Genomic DNA, 23,957 nt, shown 5'->3' with positions numbered 1-23,957 from the left:
TCATATCGGAAAGCCACAGGCTTTTACTAGACTCTGGAGAGGAAGATATCCAACAGGCACAGAGGATTTGTGTGAAGAATGGGAATTTTGTGCTTTTCAAGACAGCATTTTCTAGGTTTTGCATTTTACTGAAGATTCTTGAGAAGAGCTGAGTTAGCAGCTGGTTTTGTCTGACAAATTACGTTCAGAATAATTAGAGTTTTCAGTAATTCAACTCCTGTATATTTATAAACCAAGATAAATAAGCAGCATGCAATCAGACAAATATGGCTCTACATGAATAATACTATACACTAACATTTGAATTATTCCAACACATAAGTAAGTATAGGTCCCATTCCCTCATATAATGCTGTTGCCTACCATCCTTCTTCAGACAAAATTCCCTAGACATCTTGTAATGCTGAAGAAGTTCTACTGAGCAAACATATATCTACATTATTAACATGCCTCAGGTGGACTGGACAGGATTAGTGCCAAGTTATGAAGGTAGCTGAACTATATTCCTATTACACTGGCTTGTACAGAATAAAGAGCCTCACCAAAGCAGCCAACAAACGTTTTGAAAACGTTAAAGCATTCAAATTTTAAGCATCTGAGAAGCTAAATACAAAAGTCAGAATTATGTCACTACTAAACTCAGTTTAATTTCAGAGCCTTTCCTGAACTGAAATTTACATTTCTTAGCATATAGTTCAAGTTCTTGGCATAAGCTTTAAATCATCTGGTATTCATGCATTTCAAAAATAGCAAAACTTGACCTTCTGACTGTGATATATTTTTAATACAAAAATTATTCATTTAATAGATTAACAAAAATAATCACCGGAACACATATTGCCTGAATTCTGTACAAATTTATTCTCCAGTTGCATTAAACTAGAGAGAAAAAAAATACCACTTTCTTCAGTGGTTCTGCTTCTTAGTTCCCAATGTGTTCCATTCCTCTTCATCTTACTACTTTTACATGTCCCTGTTCTCACACCTTTAGCTGTTTTTCAAACCTGCAGTGGCTTCCTGATACTGACTCCTCCCTGCAATTTGTATTATCAGAAAGACACTGTAATTTGCCTCTCCTTTAGTTTTGGAGGGAATCTTGTCTCTCCCCCCTTTCTGCACATGCCATCCAAGCATAACTAAATATATTCACAATGTGTAAAGTGCACCAGTAGATTCTAATCTATTTATTCTCCTTTTTAAAGGTTCAAACACCATAAGTTAATGAAAAGATAATTTTAAGAACACACAAAAATAAATTTCTATGGTAGTTGCAATATAGACAGAAATAATCAGACCCATAAAAGGGAAGAAAATTGTTTGATTCCCCATTTAACTGCATTTGAGAATTGTGAAGTTCACTCTGCAATGAGGCTTGTTGGTTGGGTCTTACTTGGAAGAAAACCAGAAAAGGTCAGAAAAAGTCTGAAGGATCTAGACAGAAAAAAAAATAGTGCAAACCTATAGTTACATGGAAAATGGATAATAAGATAAAAGTAGCAGGATAGAAAAAAAAATGTAAAAGGGAAAGAATAAAATATTTGAAAATTACTTTCTAATATCAGCATAGCATTTCACTTTGTATTCAAAGCATAGGATGGGTTCATTCTCTGACAAGAAAGGGTTCCATCTCACTTGCCAGCACAATGCCATATGGAGATTTATTGCCAGCTACAGATACCAAATACCAACAGCAGAAATAAGTGAGTTTCTATCAATTTTGTAGTTATTCAGCACTGTTACAGGAAATCATTTATCTTTTCAGTAGTGAAAAGTTTTATTTGAAAAGTATGCTAAAATTGATGCTTTTTAGCTCTCAGAGCTGATCCCTTCCATGTACTTTTCTTTATTTCCATATCCATATGCTAATGATGTTCCTCATCACCTGATTCTTTGCATATGCTAAACACTCTACAAAAAATAGTTTTTCTCCTTATTCAAACTCTCTCAAAGTTTAAAAGTTTAAGGAAGAAGGAAGTATTACCAGGCCCATTTTACACAGAAAAGTTAGGCAAAGATGCCTCCATTTGGGGAGAGAGGGAGTCCTGCTTGTGGAGTTAATTTTTAAATCAAGATTTCTGGCTGAAATTCTACCCCCATTACATGCACCATATTTTTATGTATGACATTATAGGTTAAAATAACATCATGCTTAAGGACTGAACTTTTTTGATAGCCTACTTGGTGGCCAAAATTCAGTGATCACAGCCCTAGGATAAAAGCCAGACATTTCTGTATCTCGATCTGCTGCCTTAATTTCAATAGAAAATGAAAATCTGAGTTGACCAACAGAAATTCTCCAGTTTTCCTTCATCCTCTTCCCCTACTACAATGCTTTTTCATGGAAAGTTTCAGGGGGATGTCAGAATTCATCCCTACTTTTACTGTAAGATTGCATTGCAGTTGGTAATGAAAGGTGGAAGTCTGAAATGTGAAGTGAGTACTCAGATTTTTTTGTATCATGCCATCCATATCATCATCTTTCTTGTTGTACTTTGATGAAGAAATTGCAGAAGATATTGTAAAAGGCACAGTGTGCATAGGGGGTAATAAATCTGCTGGGTGCAGATAGTCAATGGCTGCAAGTCATAATATAAAGCTTTACTCTTAGCCTCCTACCAGTTTTCATTATCAGGGAAAATTTCTATTAATGTAATCCAATAGCATCATGTCCAAACAGCTCGGCAGTCACACATTTCATACAGCTGTCAGAAAATGATAGCCATTTAGCTTCAAGGTAAAGCTGAACTTTGAATGTTCCTGCTTTTTATCTTTGAAGCTTTGTTACTTTAGAAGATAATTATCTAATTTTGTGACCAATGATGTGTTCCCAACACATCAAATTTTAATACCCATACTACACGGATTTTTTTTGTGGTTTGAAAATTAATGACTTTAAGATAGCTTGACACAAAATATTCAAAGTATATCGAATAGCCAAACATTAAAATGTGACCTAGAGGAATAATATGAACACTACATGCTGTGGCCCTGACCAAGTTTTCATAATGCCTTCCAAACAGCATTTCCACAGCACTTTTACCTAACAGGCTACAGATACTAAGACTGCATAATTTTGATTCCTGCTTTTTAGGAAAGTGAGTCAATCCCTTGTTTGTGTATAAATGCACAAAGAAGTCCCTTGACAGCTACTGTAGAATAAAGTAAAGACAATAAGACATAAAACCTTTGCCAGCTGACAAACTGTTTCTGTACAACACTAAGTTCGCTTAAGACACTGTGAGTGATAAAGATAGTAAAAGAAATGGCTAATGAAGCAGCTGGGACCTGAATGGTTTGGTTTAGCCCCAGATTAGAAATTAAATTCCTGTGTTACCATTACAAATTAAAAAGTCTTCTCCTGTTCATGCAATCAACTCAGTGGAAATTACTCCTGAGACTTTATAATTATGGGAGCAGTTACATATTCCTATTGTGAGTGGAAAAAAGCCCACCTGAATATCAAACAGAAGAGAATTCATTTAAAAAGCCTACAAAGTTACTGCGAAGTATTTTAAAAAGAGTAGGTCAGGAAAAGCATTGAGACCTGATGAAGCAACTAAAAAAATGGCATAATATCATCTCTGACTGGGGCCTCAGAGAGGCCTGTCATGACAGTGTTGTGCCTTTCCATGCCTATGAGGAGATTATGAAGATGATAAACCAATGCTATTTATGGAGGTGCACAGCTGGAGAAGCGACACACAGCAGTCAAATGGAAATGGAAACTTCCAGCTCAAGTAACTTCTTGTCCAGACCAGATACAAATATTGCAACAGAAGAGGTTGTGGCATCACTGTCCTGGAAGCTTTTGAAGATCAGATTCAATGCCTCAAGAACTTAGCACTTATTTCAGCATTGATCTCGCTTTGAGCAGGATTCCAAGTTAAAGACCCTCTACATCTTCTTCCAGAATGAATTATTCCATGATTCCAGAAATTATGAAAAGCTGAGTTCCATAGTGAAAGACAGAACGACAGTTGTAGCAAGGGGGATAATTAGGGTTTGTTTCCAGAACCGGTTTTGCCAAGTCATTAGTGGCAAACACAAAAGTCTGAGTTCTTAGAGTGCAATTAGAATTTCTAAATTCAGTATCACTGTATTTAAAACATTAATCAAAGGAGGTCTACTCAACTTGCAACATTGTAGAGGAATGGTGTTAACGTAACACATAATCTGCCACCTGCACAAAATTCAGGAAAGTCTGAAAACACCACATTTTGAGTACACCAAAGGAAAACATTTCATGAGACTACCAGAAGCTCAAAAGCATCTTCCACCCTTTCCTAAAAACTCAGAGCAAAGCTTCAATAAGGAAACTACTTACTGTCAGTGATACATATAAACAAGCCAATTAATGAACAATCAACAGGACCCATCCATTAAGCCCTGATATACTGAATTATAGATATGCACTTTTCACATTATATTCCCAATCTTACGAACTAGATCAGGTCATCTGATGATTTTGTTTGTTAATGAACCTGAGAACAACTTTTTCCTTTATCTTTTCTTCCTTAACTTTCGTGCTTTAAGATCTCACAATCTAGTTTGAAGGATAAATAACAATAACTATCTCTAAGTGCCTCCTGTACTATAAAATTCTTTATGAAAACATTTGGCAACAGTTTCAGAAGAAAACATTTCTCTCTAGAAAATATGCCCATTTTAAAACAGAAAAATTAAAATATAAATAAGGTGATTCAGAAAGAGAAAGACAGGGAGAGAGACAAAGACAATAAAACATGTCAAATTAAGGAAGGTAAAAGCAAAACACAGGAGTAGAGCAAGTGCTTAACAAAGAAAACACCTAATATTTTAGAAATATCTTTGATTACCTTAACGAAGTGTATTAGTTTAAATTAGAGTTCTTTCAGGAATCTTGACAGATAGAAAAAAAATGGTTAGAGACAGTAGCCTGTCAAACTCTCTTGATTAAGAGTCATTGCCAGAACCTGGATGCCTTGAAGACTCCACCCACCCAACCAAACAGGCTCTACCTAAAGAAGGAAAACTTCAGCTTAAGGAGAACTATTCTCAGGAGTAAGAACAGTGAAGAACAAACTTTACCAAGTATCAAAAACTGTTGATGGCAAAGCACTAGAACTTGTGGCAGGTACATAAAGAATAAACCAGCAGTTCACATCTGATCGGTTCCTTATTTCTCATTGGGACATCACATTGTCTTACAAGCCCTAGTGAAGTTCCATTATCTTTGTACTTTATAGTTACACTTAACATAAGAACATGTCAGGAGATCCTGGAAAGCTAAACCTGTTGATGTCTTGCCACATGGGTGTTGGACTTGAAGTCCAACAAGATGTGATATGAGCAGTTTCCATCTTTATCCAACAAGTTGAGTCTAATATAGTTAATATATTTATTATTCTATAGTAAAAAGCCATATTTTTAATAAGATCATTTGATTCTGTGCTTATAAGGGGAAGGGAAAAGCAGCAAGCATTCAGCCAGCCTGGCCAACCTGTACAGCAATGACAACAGGGGTTTCATAACCTGTTTCTGCTCTGAAAGTTGAAGGACTCCCCAGCTGTGCCTTAAGGAGATAAAAGCACGAAAATTAACAGTGTATAGATACAGACATCAAAGAAGAAATATAATTACTGTCATTGCTTGTAGTCCAAAATAAAAGATGTAGCTCATCTTCCTACCACAAGGAAGTTCAGCAAGATCTACATAATGGCCAAAGTGCAAGAGTTCTGCACTATTCCAATGTTTTCCTTCAGTAATAAAAAAGAAAACAAATTGATAGTAGGAAAAAATTAATTCTTGTATTTAAAGAGAGTTCTCATTCATCTATCATGGATATAGAGAACACATTTATATTGCCATAGTTTCTTTCATTGCAGCATCTTTTCACTCTCATGTGAACAAGTTTGTCTCAACCAATCGGTCTCCTCCTTATACCATCCTCAAAAACAGCTGGTTATCAACTTCAACATGGGTAATTTCACCTGTAAAGTCCTGGGAGATCTGAGGGCAGGATATTTTCAGAAATTATCTGTCCCTGGAATTCATCACTTCTGGAAAGACTACCAAGACCGTTCCCAACTTCTCTTCAACTATGATTTTAAAAGAAGTGGGTTTGCACTGACTTCCTTTTCAAATACAAATTTTGCAATGATTTGGTCATTCACTCTAAGTACTTCAGCTTTACACTTGGCAGATACTAAATAGGATCACAAAAACATCCATGTAATTTTGCAAAAACATTATATGTAGAAAAACCAAAATGGAGCTTCACAAGAACAACATATTAATCAGAGTATTTCATTAAAACCTGTCAGCGAAGCTTCTACAGCAAACTAAAATACAGCCTACCCTATCAATATATAATTTGTGTTGTACAATGTGTAAGCACTTATTATCAGCAACAAAAAATTGTACCCTACAGAATGGTAATGACATTTGGAAGTGTAGAGTATTGATTAGCAGTTGCTTAAAAGTGAATCACCACTACAATACGGCATCTATTCATGGCTCTACATACTTTCACTGTCAAGATAATTTGCATGGAGACCAGCTCCTTTAACCTTGAAATGTAAGCATTTTCCAATACAGGATGTGAAAACAAACAACCATAAATGCATTAAGCAAGGGAATTAGCATTCGCTTCCTTTCAAGATCTGATGTTTTCCAGTTGGATTGTCCGCTCAATAATTTCCATATTAAAAGACATTACTGGAAGTGTAATGCGTGCATCATAAACTTACTAAGGCCATCTCACATTTCTGTTACATACTAACAATAGAACATATTTCCTTCCAACAATACAAGTAAGAGGATCACGCTCTGCTTGCAAAACCCAGAAAGACAGAAAATACTGCAAAATAGTGCTGACGGCAGAAGAGCATGGATTCAACATGGCTTAAACCAACTTCCTTTTGGTTACAGGGAAATACAACACATGATGTTTGATATTCAGGCTGATTTAGACTGCATTTTAAAAACATTACCAACGCAAAAAAATTATTACTCCTGTCATAACATTCAAACAGGAGATGCGAGTATAGATCATTCAAGACGCAGTTCTAGCTTCACTGAATGCAAAGAAAACTTTCCAATACCTCCAGAAAAAGCAGGACTTTATTAAAAGAAAGAAGGAAAAGTTATTCTTTATTATGGTGAGAGAGAGAACACAGTACTCCAAATTTGAGAGCACTGTGATCTTTTCCTCTACAGATCAATATACTATCTGAAAATTAGTATGGAACCCAGCAGGTTTTCCCACCAAATACATTAGTACCATATGAATATGTTTGACTTTTTTATTCTTGAACAAAGGAAAATTAAAATATCTATCCAGAAGAATTTACATCTTTAAGTCTGCAGTTAACATTAAATACTTTAAACACACTGAAATGCTCTGTGACTAGTTTGACATGAAAAATAACCTTGTCATTCACATAGCCCAAAGATCTGTAGGAATTAAAGGGGATGGAGGTTCAAGCTCTGGAAGTTCCAAAACATCATTTGCACTGATCACCAGAATTACACTGGTTTAAGATTCTCAGATGCATATTTCTTTATTTTCTAAGGTTTGATTTTAATTCAGTGCTAGGAGACACATTTTACACGACACAGACTTCAGGAGTTTGAATTATAATGAATTAATTCCAAATAGAGCTTTTGGTAAAGCTCCACACCATTTACCTGGCCAGTGGAATTTACATTTGGACTTTGGGGAACTGTTGGTTTTGGTTGATGGGGGGAAGGGAGTTATTGCTGTTGGTTTGGGTGTTTTTGCAGGGGGGTTGGTATTTGTTTTGGTGGTCAGAGTTTTTTTATCATTTTTTGAATTATAGTCATATGTCTACAGATCTTTTTATGATTTTTCTCTTATTTTTTGATAGGAAAAAAACAGTATTACTTTTGCAGTTTTAAAATTGCTCAGCTGGCAGAAGTTTGAATTGATATCCGAGAAGTCAGTCCCTGTCTCTCCTTTAAATTGCATGTTTCAATCCTACTGACCCTTCCTTCAAAGCAGTAGTGCAGTGTCTTGAGCAAAGAAACAGCCTACAAAGACCAAAACCCACGTACGGCTGAATAAAAGAAAGGCAATTAATGTCAAGATAATTGGACTAAACTTCTCTAAGAATTTAAGTCACCATTATACAGTTTAGAACTAAAGATAGATGTACTGTATGAATCATATTCACCAGCTGAATACTAATTGATCTAAATCACCCCATTATGTTAGTTTTGCACTGGCATTTCCACAGTTGTAAGAAACTCTCGAGATACAGCAGCACATCCAGTCAGTGAGATAAAATGCAATTCTGCATCTTTAAAAGTAGCAATGCTCTCCTGATGGAAAAACCTGCTCTGAGAGAACACAATGATTTGAGAACTCCCAACACAATGAAGAATCTGTTGAAAGGAGTAGGCAGATGCAGACTCCAGACTGCTTCAGACCAAAGCAGCCAGGGCTTACATAACAGGGGAGGCTCCGTGAGACGACTTACATAAGGAAAATCTGAGAGAGCCCTAAACAAGCCTATTGGCATTAAGAAACCTTTGTGGCAGAACCAAAAAATAAAGGGTGTTTTCAGTCAGAAACTGTTCCTACATCGGCAATAAAATAATATTGACTGTTCAGGACAAAAATCAAGAATTATCACAGCTCTGAATACTTGGGGGGGGGGAAATGTAGCCTCCTCAAAAGGAACCTGAGAAAGCAGAGACCACGCTGCACATTCAGAGAAACAGACACTGCTCTGACTTGAGAAAAGCTTTACTGTACAACAACGATTATTTTTAACTTTAACAGAAGGCACATTACCTGCATTTTATGCTTTCATGTTATTATTGCTATTATTTTGCAACAGTGTGGCACTGAAAACACATTATTATCATGGACACTGTAATGTGAACAGTAGCATTCCCTGAAGTCTGTTTTTCCAAAACTCTAATCATAGCAGGTAAAGTGAAGATCTCTCTGGCACCTAAGCCTTGCTTTGCATCCTAATATATGAAGTCAGGCTTTGACAGTGGGCTGTGCTCCCTCATTTAGTCCAGGACTCACTAAACACAGAGTGTTTATGAAAGAAATGGGAAGTGTCAAGATTCAAATAAGGCAGATGTCTTTTGAGAGTCTAAGGAGGAAAAAAAACACCTAAGAAACAAAATTTGAGTAAATTCTTAGCCCCAGTAGTATTTCCTGAGGTGAAGAGCATGAATATCTCTTACAGCACCAAGAAGCTTCTTGTGCACTGCCAAATCTATATGACAACTGTAAAACCTCCAGAAACCAAGCAAATTAAGAATAATACCATCCTATTTCCTCCTGTGTGTTTTTATTGTACACTCAGTGGTCTTCCATCTCTTTAAAAGCAAGGAGTAGAACACATTTAAGTGCTAATTTTGCTTAAAAGCTCGTAATAATTGCTGAAGTTATTTACTGAACTATTATTATAATTTTCCGAGCTACTTGCAGTGTCTGTATTTCAACTAAAGTCAATTTTGGAAAAATCATATAATCCAGTTACTTTTAGGAGGCAGAACAACATACTTGGATAAGATTATCATAAAGAATAAAATAATAAAGCATTCAATTAAGATAAGGTAAGCAGTTCGGGTTTTTTCTAAAATAGTTTCAAAAAGCAACAAAAGTATTCTTACGCATCTTTTATAAACTCAAGAGGACACCAATGCTGGTGACTCATTTGATGTTCACAGTACAGCAAGACTTCAGAATTGTAGCAACTAAATCAATATTCACAGCTATAACCTGGCAAATTTTTGCTTTACTGAGTATCTCATAACTTCATTTGCTCAATGAAATTTTAGTATGGGTCAACTGACTCTTAATGTGCAAAGCATTTGGGCAGTAGAGACTGTCAGTCATGTCTTGATTTCAAGTGCATCACTCTGAAAGTAGTGCTCACCATGTATGCTGACAAAATGAATTAAGTAACCTTTACATTAATTTTTCATTTAGCAAGCCTTTATTAAACTAAATGGTACTCCAAAGCAGCCGGCTATTGAGAAATCTATACTGCCCAGAGCCATAATCATACATACATTTTATATCTTCACTTGTTTAATGATGCTTAATTCATAATCAGGAAACGTGGATTTCTCCAGTAATATCAGAAGTCTCACTGCTTCTAAAAGTGGAATCTTGACTTTAAAATGACATGGACTCTGATCACCCAGAGCCCACAGTAAACACCGAACAGATTCTTCTTGCCTGGCTAGTGGGGACAGAGAGGGTGGAAAAAAAAGGCATTTGCATTTACAGCCCTCCTGTGCTATCACCTCCTTAGCTCTTATGACAACTTCTGTCACTGACTTTGCATGTTGAAAATACTTGCAAATCTTGAAGTTTGGTATGGTTTACAAGCTTACAGAAGAAATATACATCATAACAATACAAGAAATACACGTTTAAGTCATCTGTTGTCCAGGCTCATTTGCCACGACCAACAGCAGGAAATAGCAAGCTTAAACAAACAGAGATGCTTGGAATTCTAAATAAAAATAAAAAGCAGAGATCTTATAAAAATTACTGTAACCGGAAGAGATAAAAAAAAAAAAAACAACAGATGATGTGACAAAGGAATAAAAATGCTCTAAATACCTGCCAAACATGCATTTTGTCTTTTTCATTCCATAGTGAAATATCATAACAGAAGCAAGAAACAAAAGCAAAATAGCTTGTAATGGATATACACTGTCCACCTTCAAAAACAGGAGCACAGGGTTGTTAGTGAAACAGAAAGGATGCTGATGAAAAGGTAAAATGAATAGCTTCCAATTACCTTCAGTTATAACAACCAATAGGAAGCAATCTTACTACTTCAGAGGGGAAAAAAAACATTACAGAAGGGATGGCAGCAATATCTACCATGAGGAAGAGAAGAATGATTAAGGATCTCACACTGATTCTTCGTGGATTTTAGCAAGATTGTAAAACATGGTATATTCCACATACACCAGATTCTTCTAGGAAATGTTGGGCTATATGTATTTGGTAGATTTAATTTTTAAAGCCATTTTTTTTTTACACAAAAACGGCTGTGCATGGAACAGTTCCAAAGTTAAATGAAGATACTTGTTTGTTATGGCCCAATAAAAAAATTAAAGCCTTTAATAATACCTTATTAGAAACTAATCAAAACTGAAAGATCCATCTGCTTATAAATTAAGGGTGTTCGTACGAAACCGTGACAATGTAAGACTACACAGACTTTAAAGAATGTGAGATAGAAGTATAATAAATATTGAGTGTCCAGGTTTTCAGAATAAAATGAAAGTTAGCCCAACATGCTGAAGTGAAGCCATTTAAAGGCCTTGAAAGGCAGTAAGAGACCTCAAATATTTTTGTTCTTAATAGCTCCATATTTTAGCTTAGTAAAAGTCATATTTTACAGTCCTGGCTACACAAGTCTGAAAAGACAGATACTGCTAAGGAACTCATATGCCTTTGGCAATTAAGTTAGTTGCCTTAAATGTGTTAAAATGATAGCACAAGCTTTTTATTTCAGCTGCTACATATACTGTCTGTTACATAATTTCACACATATATAAGCCTTTCAAAATAAATGCTACAATCTCAAGGAATAATTTCCTTCGTAATCAGACAAAAAATAAAATTAGTGTTACTCAGAATTAAAAATCATGTCTACAAAAAATCAGCAGAAATATATGTGTTGACTGAGTGCTCTAATCAGTGAACGTCTCAATGTTTTTCCATTTACATATTGCATTTTGAGGATCACATATTCAATGCCTCAAAATCAGAGTCTTATTTTTAACATATTCCTCTCGGTCTCATATTTTTTCGGCAACTGTGGTAAAAATAAATAATCTACGATACAGAACTTTACTATAGGTTGCACATTTAAATTAGAGCAGACAAAGTCCTTGATATACCTAATACTCAAATCTGCTTTTTCATTACCCTCTGCCCCAATTACGTGGACTTATACCAATTTCTCAAGTTTTTGCAATACTTCACCAGCTTATTACCCAGCTGTGCAGCTGAGCAAGAAGATAACCACATTCATTCCCCTTATCTGTAATGATGTAATACATCCCAGCACTGGGTTGAGATGATTGGGGGAATAATGGGATTGTAAAAACTGCAGAGATGACAAACAACAGTGCAGCCGCCTTCTCCCTGATACAGAGAATTGCGAACAAACAGCACAGGGGGAAATAACACAAGATGCACTAATTCTGCTCCTTGAATGAAGTTAATATTTTTCATAAGAAACAGCTGTTTCTGCATAGAAACATCATCATCACAGTGCAGCAACCAGATTAAATACCTGCAACCCAGGCTGAAGCCCAAGCTTCAAGAAATAAAAGTGTTGGAGTTTACTTTCTAATGATGAAAAAAAAAAAGTCATCCAAACTGAAAAATATCAGTTTAACCAAGGACTCCACAGATAGTGCAGTGCAATGTAAGAGTCATCAGGGAATAGTATGCAATACAAAAATAGATCTTGGAGAAAAGCACGTACAGCACTGCTTTCCTAGTCATTTAAAAAATTAAATCTGCCTCCATTTTCTCTGTTAAAACCTTCCTTATTACAACTGAAGAAATCCTTACCTTTTGCAGGAGCTGGGAACCTGAGTATTTGGCTGCAATAGATTTGATCTCTCCACCAAATGCTGAGGCCCAGAGCTTTACACTGTGAAGAAAAAAAAAGAGACAGGAAGAAATGTAATACACATGTCATAGCAAAGAAACCCAGACTGTAACAGCTTCAGCTGCACTCAGAAGGATCCCAGCAATTTTGCATTAGTGAGCTCACTAAGGAACCCAAGCAGAGCAAAAGATCAGTGAAGCTGCTCAAGTGTAAGCACAAACTAGACACTGTGCTAAGGTAAGGCCTCTGATATGAAACTACCAACCTGCACTGTTAAAACTTAAAGAATCAACTTGTACAGAAACATGCTTTGGCACAACATAACATACATCCATTGAAAGGAAAGCAGCAGATAAAATGGCAAAACATTTATCTGAATGATAAATTCCCACAAGAGAAAGAGTTAACAGCATCAACTTCAGTAAATACAAGCACTTAAGACTCTGTGGCCACATACTCCCCAACACACGCTCCTACAATAAAAATCAAAGTAGTGCTGAGCGCCTTAGAGACTCCCACTTTAAACACAGCTCACAGGGGAGCAAAGGTGCCCTGAACAGTCAAATATCTGCAATACAAAAACATAAGAACTTGAGCAGTCAAGTTCTTATCCTTGAACATGGTCCTGAGAGGAATAGCATGAAAGCACTTACACAGACAAGGGGATCTGCTGCTCCGATCCAACCACATCCACTAAGGCTGTGTTAAAAGCTGTCCAGAAGATAAAGAAAACCCCCCCAAAAGCCCGAAGAAGATTCAGATTTTCTGGCATTGTGCCTCTCTGTGCCTGGAAAGATTTGGGGAAATTCAAGTGAACCTGAGTTCAGCAGCAGTAGGGTTTTGCTTCTACAGCCTCTTTCCCCACTCTTGCCCCCTCCACTAGAACAACACTGGAGAAAAATCACAGCTCCATCCTCATCCCTCCAAAGAATGACCCTCTCTGTGTGATGGAAGGAGCGGACCAGAAGCAAAGCTCTAATGACTTGAAAACTATTGTGTCCCTGGTAACAGCAAAGCGTTTTCCAGCACTACTGCAGCCACTTGCATGTAGTTCTTTACAACTCCGCAGTCAGCAGTGTGCTGAAGTTACTTCAGTGACCTACTGCTGCTCCAAAGTGCCCTTAGCAGCAAGAAAGCAGACTATTGATTCCAACTGGGGAGGCTGTCTTCTTGCAATTACTGCTCACTTCGCAAATGGAAAGCTGCCTAGAGTTCTTCTCCTTTCCCGCGCCGATAACCTCCAGCCTTTATCCCAGATCAAGTCAGCCAGTGCATTGGTTCAGTGGAGCAGGAGCAGCAGCCTTTTAACGGGATAGCGCGGAGACAGAGAGGCAGGCACAGGAGGAGCTGGACCAGAGGGAGGGTGCCTCTGTACGGCAAAAGCAGAGAAAGTCTGGAGGAGCTGAAAGTGTAGTTGAGCCCTTCCAGGAAGGCGAGAAGAGAGCGCTGCACATTGCCGGGGGCTGAGCCAGGGAGGGCTCGGCAGGGCTGGCAGGGGCGGGGGGTGGGGGCCGTGCACACCCACCGGAGACCCGGCCAATTCAGGCAGGGCACCGCTGCGTGACAAGCATCTGTCTGTCACACAGCCCGGAGAGGCGAAGGATGGCCGGAGCTCAGCCCTTGCATTGCCGGGAGCGCGGAGCATCCCGGCCGCGGCGCCGCACCGAGGGCGCAGGCAGGCGGAAGGAGGAGAGCAGCGGTCCCCGCCGAGGCAGCATCGCCGAGGAGCGGGAGCGGCGGGTTCCCGGAGCGAACCCCGGCTTTAGGTCAGGCTCGCACATTTAATTGAGTCATATATGTAAGCACGTCCTTGTGCATAAAGGCACGTTTTGCTGCTTCCTCCCACGCCGGAGCGCCGCAGCGAGTCACTATCCGAGAGATCCCGACTAGCGAAGGCTTATGAATGAAAAGAAATGCAGCATAAGTAAATCAATGCGGGCTGACTCCAGCCTATGAATAAATTATTAATTTGTGCTCATAGAAGAATCCTCTTGATATAGCAAATATAGGATTACAAGCTCCTCCACTGAGAGCGCAGTGTGGGGAGCAGAAGGGATTGGTCCAGGTATTTTTGTTGTTGCGTTTTGAAATCTACCCTCCCTCCTTTTGCTTTTATTCTTCTCCCTCTGCTTTTTTCTCACCTTCTTCTCCACTAAATGCACAGATTTAAAATAGCAATGAACTTTAATGTAAATAAGTATGGCAAGACCTGAAGATGATCTGAGCGTGGGCTGAGTCATCCTTGCATCACACAATATAGCTCCAGTGTCCGCTCCAGAATTCTAGTTTCTTCCCTCTGTAGTTAGAATTAACACCTCAAAATATTCACTCTGCCTTTCTATATCGTTCTTGTCTTGTTTAACATTTTCTGTCCTGAAGCTCAAAATGTACTACCTGTATTTTTTTTCCCACATTAGCATTTCTAAAGAGCACTGAACAGTCTGCTTTAAATATCAAAACCTCTATTCAACACCTGGCTGACAAAAGCTCTCATTTCTCAGAAGACACTAGGAGTTTAAAGACAGAAAGACCATCTAAGGGGAACTGTGTAGAGCAGAGTAGTACAGTACCCTGCAACTTTTACCACCCACCGGCCATCCCCACCAGGAACAGTAAATAGATCATATTTCTCTCTGTACTATTACCTTCATACAAAGGCAATAAAGCAAATTTTGTTAAAAGTGATATTTATTTTGTGTGTTACTCAATTTTGAAAGACCTATTATTATCTGTGCTGTTACTGCGGATTTTCTCAGCAGTGTTTTAAACATGCTGCCATGTCACCAGGTGCTCAGCTTACCTACAGGCAGAAAGGTAAAAATGCACATGGCTGACTAACAGCATATAATAAATTATGTGCCCCTTTGAACACATTACATAAACAATAGTATCTTTTCAAGCTAAGAATGAAACAGGAATGGTGGATTACCTCAATACTTGCTCTGTTTAGCTCTTTTTACATGCTAAACAATGTCAGGGAAGAAATTCTAAGGCTCATTTTGTGAGATTCAAACTGTTTTTACATTAACACAGATCCTTATCTGCTCCAAGTCAACACAGTGCCCCGGTGATACGTAACAGCTAGCTTCGTTTTTCAAAGAATTACTGGAAGCCCTAGAAACTTTTTGAAAGCACATACAAGGTGCCTGCATTCAACAGGCCTGAGAAATTTAACATGTATTAAACCCGCCACTAACCATCATCAAGAAAAGGTGATAAAGTCACTTGTCAGACCTTGACTTTATTTACATCCATCATACGTTCAATACGATATCAGATCTACAATTTATTCATTTGGTGTGTGTGTAACTGGACATTCACATCTGTTTAATACTGAAATCCTATATCCTCTATTGCTAGTCTAAGGAAAAAAATTAACTTGAAAAAGAAATTTTTGCTGGATAGCACAAGCATGCCCACCTTCTTTTTTGTTAACAAACATTTGCGTGCACTGTACCATAGAGTGCTTTCAGCATCTTTCATTAATGCACAGTGGTTATGCCCGTGCAGCAAATCAGTTCTTCTCGATAATTCAGTGAATGGGAAACAAGGCTGTACCATAACACACAAACCACTGCAAGTGGCACCACACTCTGTCACACTATTGCATCCTGGCCTGACCAATACTGACTATTCCTGATATGCAGATCACTGCAGTCTTGACAGACAGTTTAAAATTATTGTCAGCATTTCCCCCACACTGTTCTCAGAAGGATGCAAGAAACTCCTTAAGTGGGTTTTCATAAGGAAGGACCAAGAAAAAACACAGAACAAATAAGTGGTAAGTTCTGCTGAAGGGTTTCAGTCCTTTATACTGGGGATAGAGCAGTGTGCTTCATTATTCGGTGCAGCCTTGTGACGTCTGGGAGCAAAAGCAGCAGAAAGCTAAGTTTCAAAGAAGCACAGTAATGAATTTATCTTTTGGAATAATGTAGCATTTCTATTGTGTCCTTATGCTGTAATAGATACTGCTAATTATGGCTGATCCCACTAAAAAAAAATGTATGTACAGATAACTGGCCAGGGAAGGAATATATTTATGCTCAAAGTAAATTTACATTCTGAAACCAAAGTGCATCTCAGCAGTAAGTTCAGGTGAGTTACTTACATGGCAGTGGTCTCAGAAGCAGAGCTCCCCATACAAGTGTATTAAGTTGGATTGCCCTGCTCCTGGTCCCCCATTTTTAAGGGATAAAAATGGCATCTAATTTCCTACTGTCTTTGATGATCAAGCACAATGGTGCATTTTAGTATCTCACAGATAATGAAAGAAGCTGTTTTCCCCATGAAAGTAGAAAGAAAATTTGGACATGTGAATCAATGTTATAATAGAAAGTCACAGACATGGTCAGAGGAACTTGATGAATTCTCAAAGGTTTTTCAGAGGACCACATTTGGGAAAATAACCAAGGGATTTGGTGTGGAGGGGGGGAGGGGAACAAAAAAAGCAAACAAACCAACCCACTCCAAAACCAAAAAAACAAACAAACAAACAATCCAGGTCAAGGGCAATATGAGACACAAAGCCTTTGACACAAAGGCTGAAGTAGGGAATGCAGACCAAGGGAAATACACACAGTAACTACCTGATGAATTAATCCCATTGTTCTTTCCTCTGTCTACCTCAGATATATTGACACTTTCAAAAGAGTGCAGAAGCAGGGTCACATTTGCATCATCAGAGCATACTTTGAGGTGTGTGATTAGACACGTATCAAGCCCTAATAAAAGTCAGTCGAGAGGCATAGAGAGAAAAGAACATATGGTGAAGGGGAGAAGAGTAGGAGGAAATGATATAATTAACACAAATGCTTATTGTATTTCTTTTTTCAGATGCTTATCTACAATGAGTTCTAAATAGAAGTAATAAATGCAGAAGGCCAAAGTACTAAAAACCTTGCTGAAGATGTAAGCCACCTCTACTGGAAGTTATTTTTTTAAAAAGAATACAAGAAAGGAAATACATCAGTTTATCTATATTCTATATATATTAGAAAACTCAGATACTGCAAAAATAGAAGAGTTGTAACTACTCTGCATGATATGGTGTTAATACTTGCTATGTACTGTATTCCTCTGCAATTCTAAATACTAAGATTATAGTCCTCAGATGTATTCTACATAATGAATTATTTTTTTTGGGGGGGGGGTTGTAAGAGATTAAAATAGCCCTTCTCCCCCTTTTCCCTTTTCTGAAATGCCTCTCTTGAAACATTCTCCCTTAAATAAAGGCACTGGGAGGGTAAAAAAGAGGAAGTGAAGGAATATAGCCACCCCATGCAATGAACAATTTAACAGAATGTCCTGTATGCAACTTTCCCTTACTTCTCTGCAAATATAATGTTTCACACACACTTACACGTGGAAAATGGAAAAATGAGAAGTCGAGGGATAATGAAAGCCATCTCAGCTTTGCAAAGCTTGAGATTGTCAGATGAAAGGCAAAAGCTGTAGGTTCTGAATTTATTATTTGGAAACAACTCAGTGGTGGAAGGATTCATCAAGCAGTGTTTGCATGCTGTGAGAACACAGGCTCACTTGTTTCAAGCGATCTGTACATCTGAGAAAGGGAAAGAGACTGTACATTAGGCCTGTTCTATAGAGATTTAACATATGTACTTGTATTCTTAGAATTTTGTGAAGGTCCCACGTGTATAAATCTGAGTGTTTCACTGGTGTGGAAATGCCTACTTATTGACTGATTCCAACCCACTTAAAACAAAGATTGAGGTCAAGCAGCATTACTCACTGGATTAAATGAACACAATTCCACATAATGGGCATGAGCTATTGTCTTGTAGAAATAAAAATGCTGCAAAATTTCTAAACCACATCAGTATTTTGTATGCAACTTTACAATATTATCATCTTGTTTGTATATACTGTTCAGGTCAAATTAAACACTAACATTTCATTCACGAGATTATTAAGGTCATATACAACCTATGTTTCTGAAGGTGTTTAAAAATACTGGGTGCATTCAGAATTGGTAGGACGCGAGTACAGCATTTTAGGTTACTGTCACGTTATCTTTAGCACACTTCAACACCAAATAAACCTCACAGTTTGCCACTAACCCCCAAGGAACCCGTGGTTAATTTAGCTTCTACAAAGCCTACAATCAGCTGGCTTTCGCATCTCCACAAGGAGTTAAAATGCAAAAGAGCAAAGCATTATCACATCCCAGCCTATGAGAGCTCACACTGCATGGCAAGCTAGAATGCTTTAAGCTAATTATGTTTATAGCTAACCAAATCCAATTTCAGCAGTCCACTGTAGCTCTAGTCTGTTAGTGCCATTTTACATAAGCTTCATTTATTTTGAATTTTCAACTATTAAGACAAAGTCTACATTTAGTTTCTTTTGAGTGTTTCATGTTAGGAAGTGAACTCTTCTCTAAGCAAATAAATTACCTTTTTACTACCAAAGTTAGTGCTAGGTTGCAAATGTTAATGCTTTCAAATGCATTCAAAATGCTTGAAAACTGAAGATAGGACTTAAAAATGAGAAACTGTAATTAAGAGCTCTAACATAATGGACAGAATACTATGGAAACAAGCCTACCTAGCATTCTTTCTCTGATGATAAAAAAATGAAGACTACAGGCTGCAACATATTTAAGTGCTAATCTATTACTGTCTACACACTAGAATGAGCCACTAGACATGTCTATAATGGCCTGTAAATGTTCACCCAAACCTTGCAAATTCCTCAGAGCCACTTTAAGGGACCCTTGTCAAAGCCTTAAGTACAGACTTCAAAGTTAAGGAAATGCATTGCTTTTACTTCAGATCTTGGCATGATTAGTGACACATAAGTACCAAGTACCAAAAATTATGTTATTGAGGGGGGAGGAAGGAGAAAATGTCCCTGAGCAGCCAATTTCTGAAGAGTGCCTTTTGCAGCAGGAGATGAAGTGTCATCTATTGACTCACTGGCATCAGGGAGGTTAAGCTTCCAACTACTCAGCTGAAAGCCACCTGCAAATTTTAGACCAGCATTTAATTATTTTCAAAATAACATCCTTATTGCCAAGTTGAAAAATATAACGTGGCTTTTGATCCAAGAAACAGTGCTATGTCAAGTAATTACACAAAGCCATAAGGTACTTCAGAGGCCTATAATTCTGTCACTCTCCAATTAATTCCTGCATCACAAGTATGAATTTTGTGGTGGTAACGTGACTTTTATGAAGTCCTGAATATCAGATCAAGAAACTGGCAGTGTAGTCAACACAGTGCTACTTATTGATGTTACAGAGAATTAATTTTGTATAATTCTATGGCAGCAGTTGCTAACCTGTGATCCACCTCCACTCTATCGCTTTGTTGAGCCTTGTTCATGAACTGTGAACATAGCTTTGATTTTTAAGATCAGTCAATCTCAGAAGGCTACTGGAAATAGCACATATTAAAAAGTATCACATTATAGTAATGAATTCCATTAAATTGTTGCATAAAGAAAAATAATATATATCAACATAATACAGTGTCCTGTGAGAATATTTGACTTAAATATCTGATCACAATTGCAGAGAAAAGCCACCAAGAATTATCAAAAGGCAAACAGGTTTCAATAAGTCTAAAATAGTAGTAGGAAGCACTAAGCAAATTTCTTAACTATTCAGAGTTTGATTTAATGTCAAGAATAGTGTAGGCAATTCGTTATTTGTCTTAAAGTCACAATAGCAACCTGATAAAAACTATTTAAGACTTGCTACTTTCTGCAAATCAAGTTTCACTTCTCCAGTGGTTACTTCACTTTGCATCTTTTCCCACCAGTGCAAGTGGCTACTTGTTCTAGTGAGAATTAGTCAAAACCTTGCTGCTGTAGACAAATGAAACAATCTGTTATTAGGGCACTTCTATAAAACCCTTAGCCAGGGGAAAAAGTGGGCATGGGCATAATGAATTATTTACATCACACAAAATAATACTCTGTCACAGAAAAAAAAAAAAATACAAGGTAGTCTCTTACTCTGAGGTTTCAAATTCTGGCTTGTGTATAGTGGTCAAATTGTACTTCTACTTTAATAATACAGCTTGACATTACATTGTATGGAAAGCTCATGACTTTACCTGCTGAAGAATAGCAGATTTACCAGGTGGTTGTGGGTTTTTTACAATACATTAAAGCATGATTATGCTTACAATATGCAAAGTAAAAGCAAAATTGATACCCATAAATATACTAATAAGTGTTAGGTAAAATATTTGCCAGAGCATGCATTTCTATTTTCCAGGTTGTTAATCCATCATAGTGTCACTAATATTGCAACAGACACACTCCGACTGCTGTGCTTATTACTTTTTAATGTATCACTCCATTTTAAACATTAATACTAACAAGTTCAGGCCATAATATAGCCATCCTTCCTATCTGTAAAAAGAAAATGAAAAAAAATCACCATCCACAAATGCCAGTTTATACTACAATTCTACTTAGAAGCACACAATACTAGATAGATTTTAGAAAAATATAGAAAAAACAAGCAAAATTCTGAGCCAAACTTCTTATTGTCGGGTGTTATCCCACCCCAAGGTTTTGTGGGTTTGAGGGCTGGGGGTTTTGTGGGCTTCTTTTTTTGTTTTGGGGGTTTTTGTGTCATGAAAACACATTTGCTTAATCTACTATTGGGACCAATACATTAGGTTTAGATAATGGATTCAATGTGATATTTGACCAAGGGCCAATGACACAACCCCTTAACCCAAAGGGGATGTTTTGTTACATGTACCATTTGTGTCTTTCAAATGAGAACAAAAAACGTTTGTGCAGTTCTCAGCTCTCCCTCTCTGACATTACTGGCAATAACTGTCTCCATTCAATAGAGGATGAAATTCTTATCTCTTCCCAAACTGGTATTTTTTAATTAGCTGAGGGCTGCTGGAAAGAAAAAAAGGCAACAGGGCAGCTTGTCAATGTTAACAAAAAAAGTTTAAGAAAGACATCAGACTCCAAGAGCTTCTCCTGAGCGTTATACAACCTGATACATGATTTGATACATGAAAACTAAGGTTCCCTATTTTTCCTCCAATACAATTATTCCCCCACCATTTTTTTCCCATTACTGTGTCTCTCTGTTTTCCATTTCTCATCTTTATCTATTGCAAGTCCCACTTTTCCAAGCCACAGAATGATACTGCCCATTTTCTCACTAAAAACACATACAATTCCCTAAATAGTTTTCCAGCCACTTTGATCCCTCAATTCAATGCTTCCATCCTCCTTTATAAATGTAGTGAAGGCTACATCACCCTAGATACCCTTCTGACTCCTGCAAACTGCTGCCCATATTCTGACTGTGGGAGAAGAAAAAGCCACTGTGCTCAGTTCTGTATCAAATTACCATAAATCCAAACTGCAGAAGTTGCTCAGTCTCCAGAACAGGAGGTGCCAGAACACCATGAAAAGCCTTCCTCACACGGTGCACTGTGCTCCTGTGACACTTGACTCATAACCAAGGGTTAAAACCACAAGCTCCTAAGAGCACCTATTGCCACTCCCCACCAGTGAGAGACCACTGACCTGTTCATCAGTGCACTGCTGATTCACTTGGGTGTTTTTCTCACCAGAGAATCTCCACCTGAGGCGTCATCTATTTGCACTGTTTAAAATTCTCCTCCCAAGCAGCTCTTCTGGGAAACCTCCTTATGTCGCTTCAAGCTTTACAAATCTAAAGTCAAATCTTTTTAGTTACAAAAGGAAAGCAATATTGTGCAGGTTTTTTGTTATTAAGGAAAAGAATTAATAATTATCACTGCAACACTTCAACAGCACTTCTTTTTAACAGTTTTGTGCTAGTAGTCAGACACAAACTCCATTTCTGGAGATGCTTCATATCTACACACTTTTTACTTCATGTGCTAATCATTACACGTACTTCAGCACATCTATATTGCAGATACTTTTGCAATCACAGTAATGATTTAATTGTTTATAATCTCGTATATGTAGAAAAACAAAACCTATGAGGAGATTAAAGAATTACAAGATGTCCATGTTTTATACATGTTTATATAAACATGTATAAAAATGGTTGAATATTAGAAATCATTGGTAAGTCAGCATTCTTGAAGTGTTTTATCAAGATGCTGCACCATGCCCTTCAAAGCTGGGGCTATTCTCTCATTTACAGATTTTCCAAAGTGCTCAGGCCCAATTTAAACACTTTTTAGTATATCCTAAGACAGCTTCTCCATGCAAACTGTGCTCCCTATTTATGAGAGAGAGAGTACTAGCTGGAATGACTAGCTCTCCTACTCTTGCATCTTCCCTGCCAAGTGACTGAAACTAAGATTTGAGAAAAGACAGAAATACACAGAGGAAGAGAGAAAGTGTGCACTACCTGTCTGTCTACATAGGAGCAGACTAAGAGGTTGGTGAGAATAAAGTTATGAATAAGTGCCTTTTTCTCAGCCCTACACAAGTTCTTTATAGGAATGAAATCATAACCAGAAATTATGATCTTGCATTTGTTATAAAGCTAGTGGCCCCACTCTGGTCTAGTGTTTAACCAAACTAATTACTCCCAGGCAAAGAAAGCCATAACACAGAGCTGTGAAACTGCAGATCTCTGAAAAGATAAATTCTCCAAAGATCAAGTCAATAAAAAACTTCTAATAATTTCCCAAGTTATTATGGATATTATCAGTACATGCCCAGTCTTTAACCTACTGATGCATACAGACACTACAGTCCTTTAGCAGAGCTGAACTCTTTCATACCACCCTGGGTACCATCTGATCACACAGTCTGTTGGCAGGGAAAGGCAGCACTCACAACAGCAGACACTTCAAGGAGCACTTTTTAGAGCAGCAGTTACTGCTTCAAGAAATATGTAAGACCAGGGAACTGCAGTAGTTGAAGACAACACATGTCATCTTTCTGGGCATCTTGCCTTAGCTATACTACCAAGAGAACTGGCATCATGCATTTTGAAGAATCGTAGATGAAGTGACTGGGGATTTATTTAGGAAAAACTGGAGTGTCCTAATTGCCCTTATTTAACACAACTGGCACAATAAGCACCAGCCAGCATCCTGCCACCCCCACCCCGAGACTGAAATACGGTGGTGCACTCGCTGCTCAAGAATACAAATTGCCACTGGGGAAAAGTAATAATCTCAAGGCTTGCACCATTTCACAGTCGAGTTGTTTGAAGACAGGCTAACCATTACATAAAGCAGCTGTGTTATCTGGCTTTTCCTTTCATTCATTTATAGACTTGAGCTGTTTTTCTAAGTCCGTTGAAACTATTTTCCTCATTAAAGGTTTTTGTTCAGTATGCAGGGAACTGAGCTATAGCAAAAACAAACAAAGGCTTCCGTTCTCCACACGTCA

The 23,957-nt window shown here is 37.7% G+C and overlaps 1 protein-coding gene across 4 annotated transcripts in view; it reads right to left on the bottom strand.

Moving 5' to 3' along the window:
- The window catches only part of CACNA2D3 (calcium voltage-gated channel auxiliary subunit alpha2delta 3), a 409,434-nt gene extending 395,263 nt beyond the window's left edge, over positions 1 to 14,171 (bottom strand). For 2 of the 4 annotated variants that reach the window (XM_027700391.1, XM_027700390.1), the window contains exons 1-2: positions 13,268 to 14,169; positions 12,575 to 12,656 (exon numbers count right to left, since the gene is read on the bottom strand). In XM_027700391.1, coding sequence (XP_027556192.1) covers positions 12,575 to 12,656; positions 13,268 to 13,386 — 201 coding nt within the window. In that variant the 5' untranslated portion in view covers positions 13,387 to 14,169. Of the gene's footprint in view, positions 1 to 12,574; positions 12,657 to 13,267 lie in introns of all 4 variants that reach the window. The other 2 variants (XR_003536951.1, XM_027700389.1) reach the window with 2 other exon arrangements.
- Positions 14,172 to 23,957: the final 9,786 nt, after the last annotated feature.

Source organism: Neopelma chrysocephalum, unplaced genomic scaffold, assembly GCF_003984885.1.
Source record: "Neopelma chrysocephalum unplaced genomic scaffold, ASM398488v2 Primary Assembly neopelma1_147, whole genome shotgun sequence".
Classification (NCBI taxonomy): Eukaryota; Metazoa; Chordata; class Aves; order Passeriformes; family Pipridae; genus Neopelma; species Neopelma chrysocephalum.
This window is presented reverse-complemented; position numbering and strand designations above follow the sequence as displayed.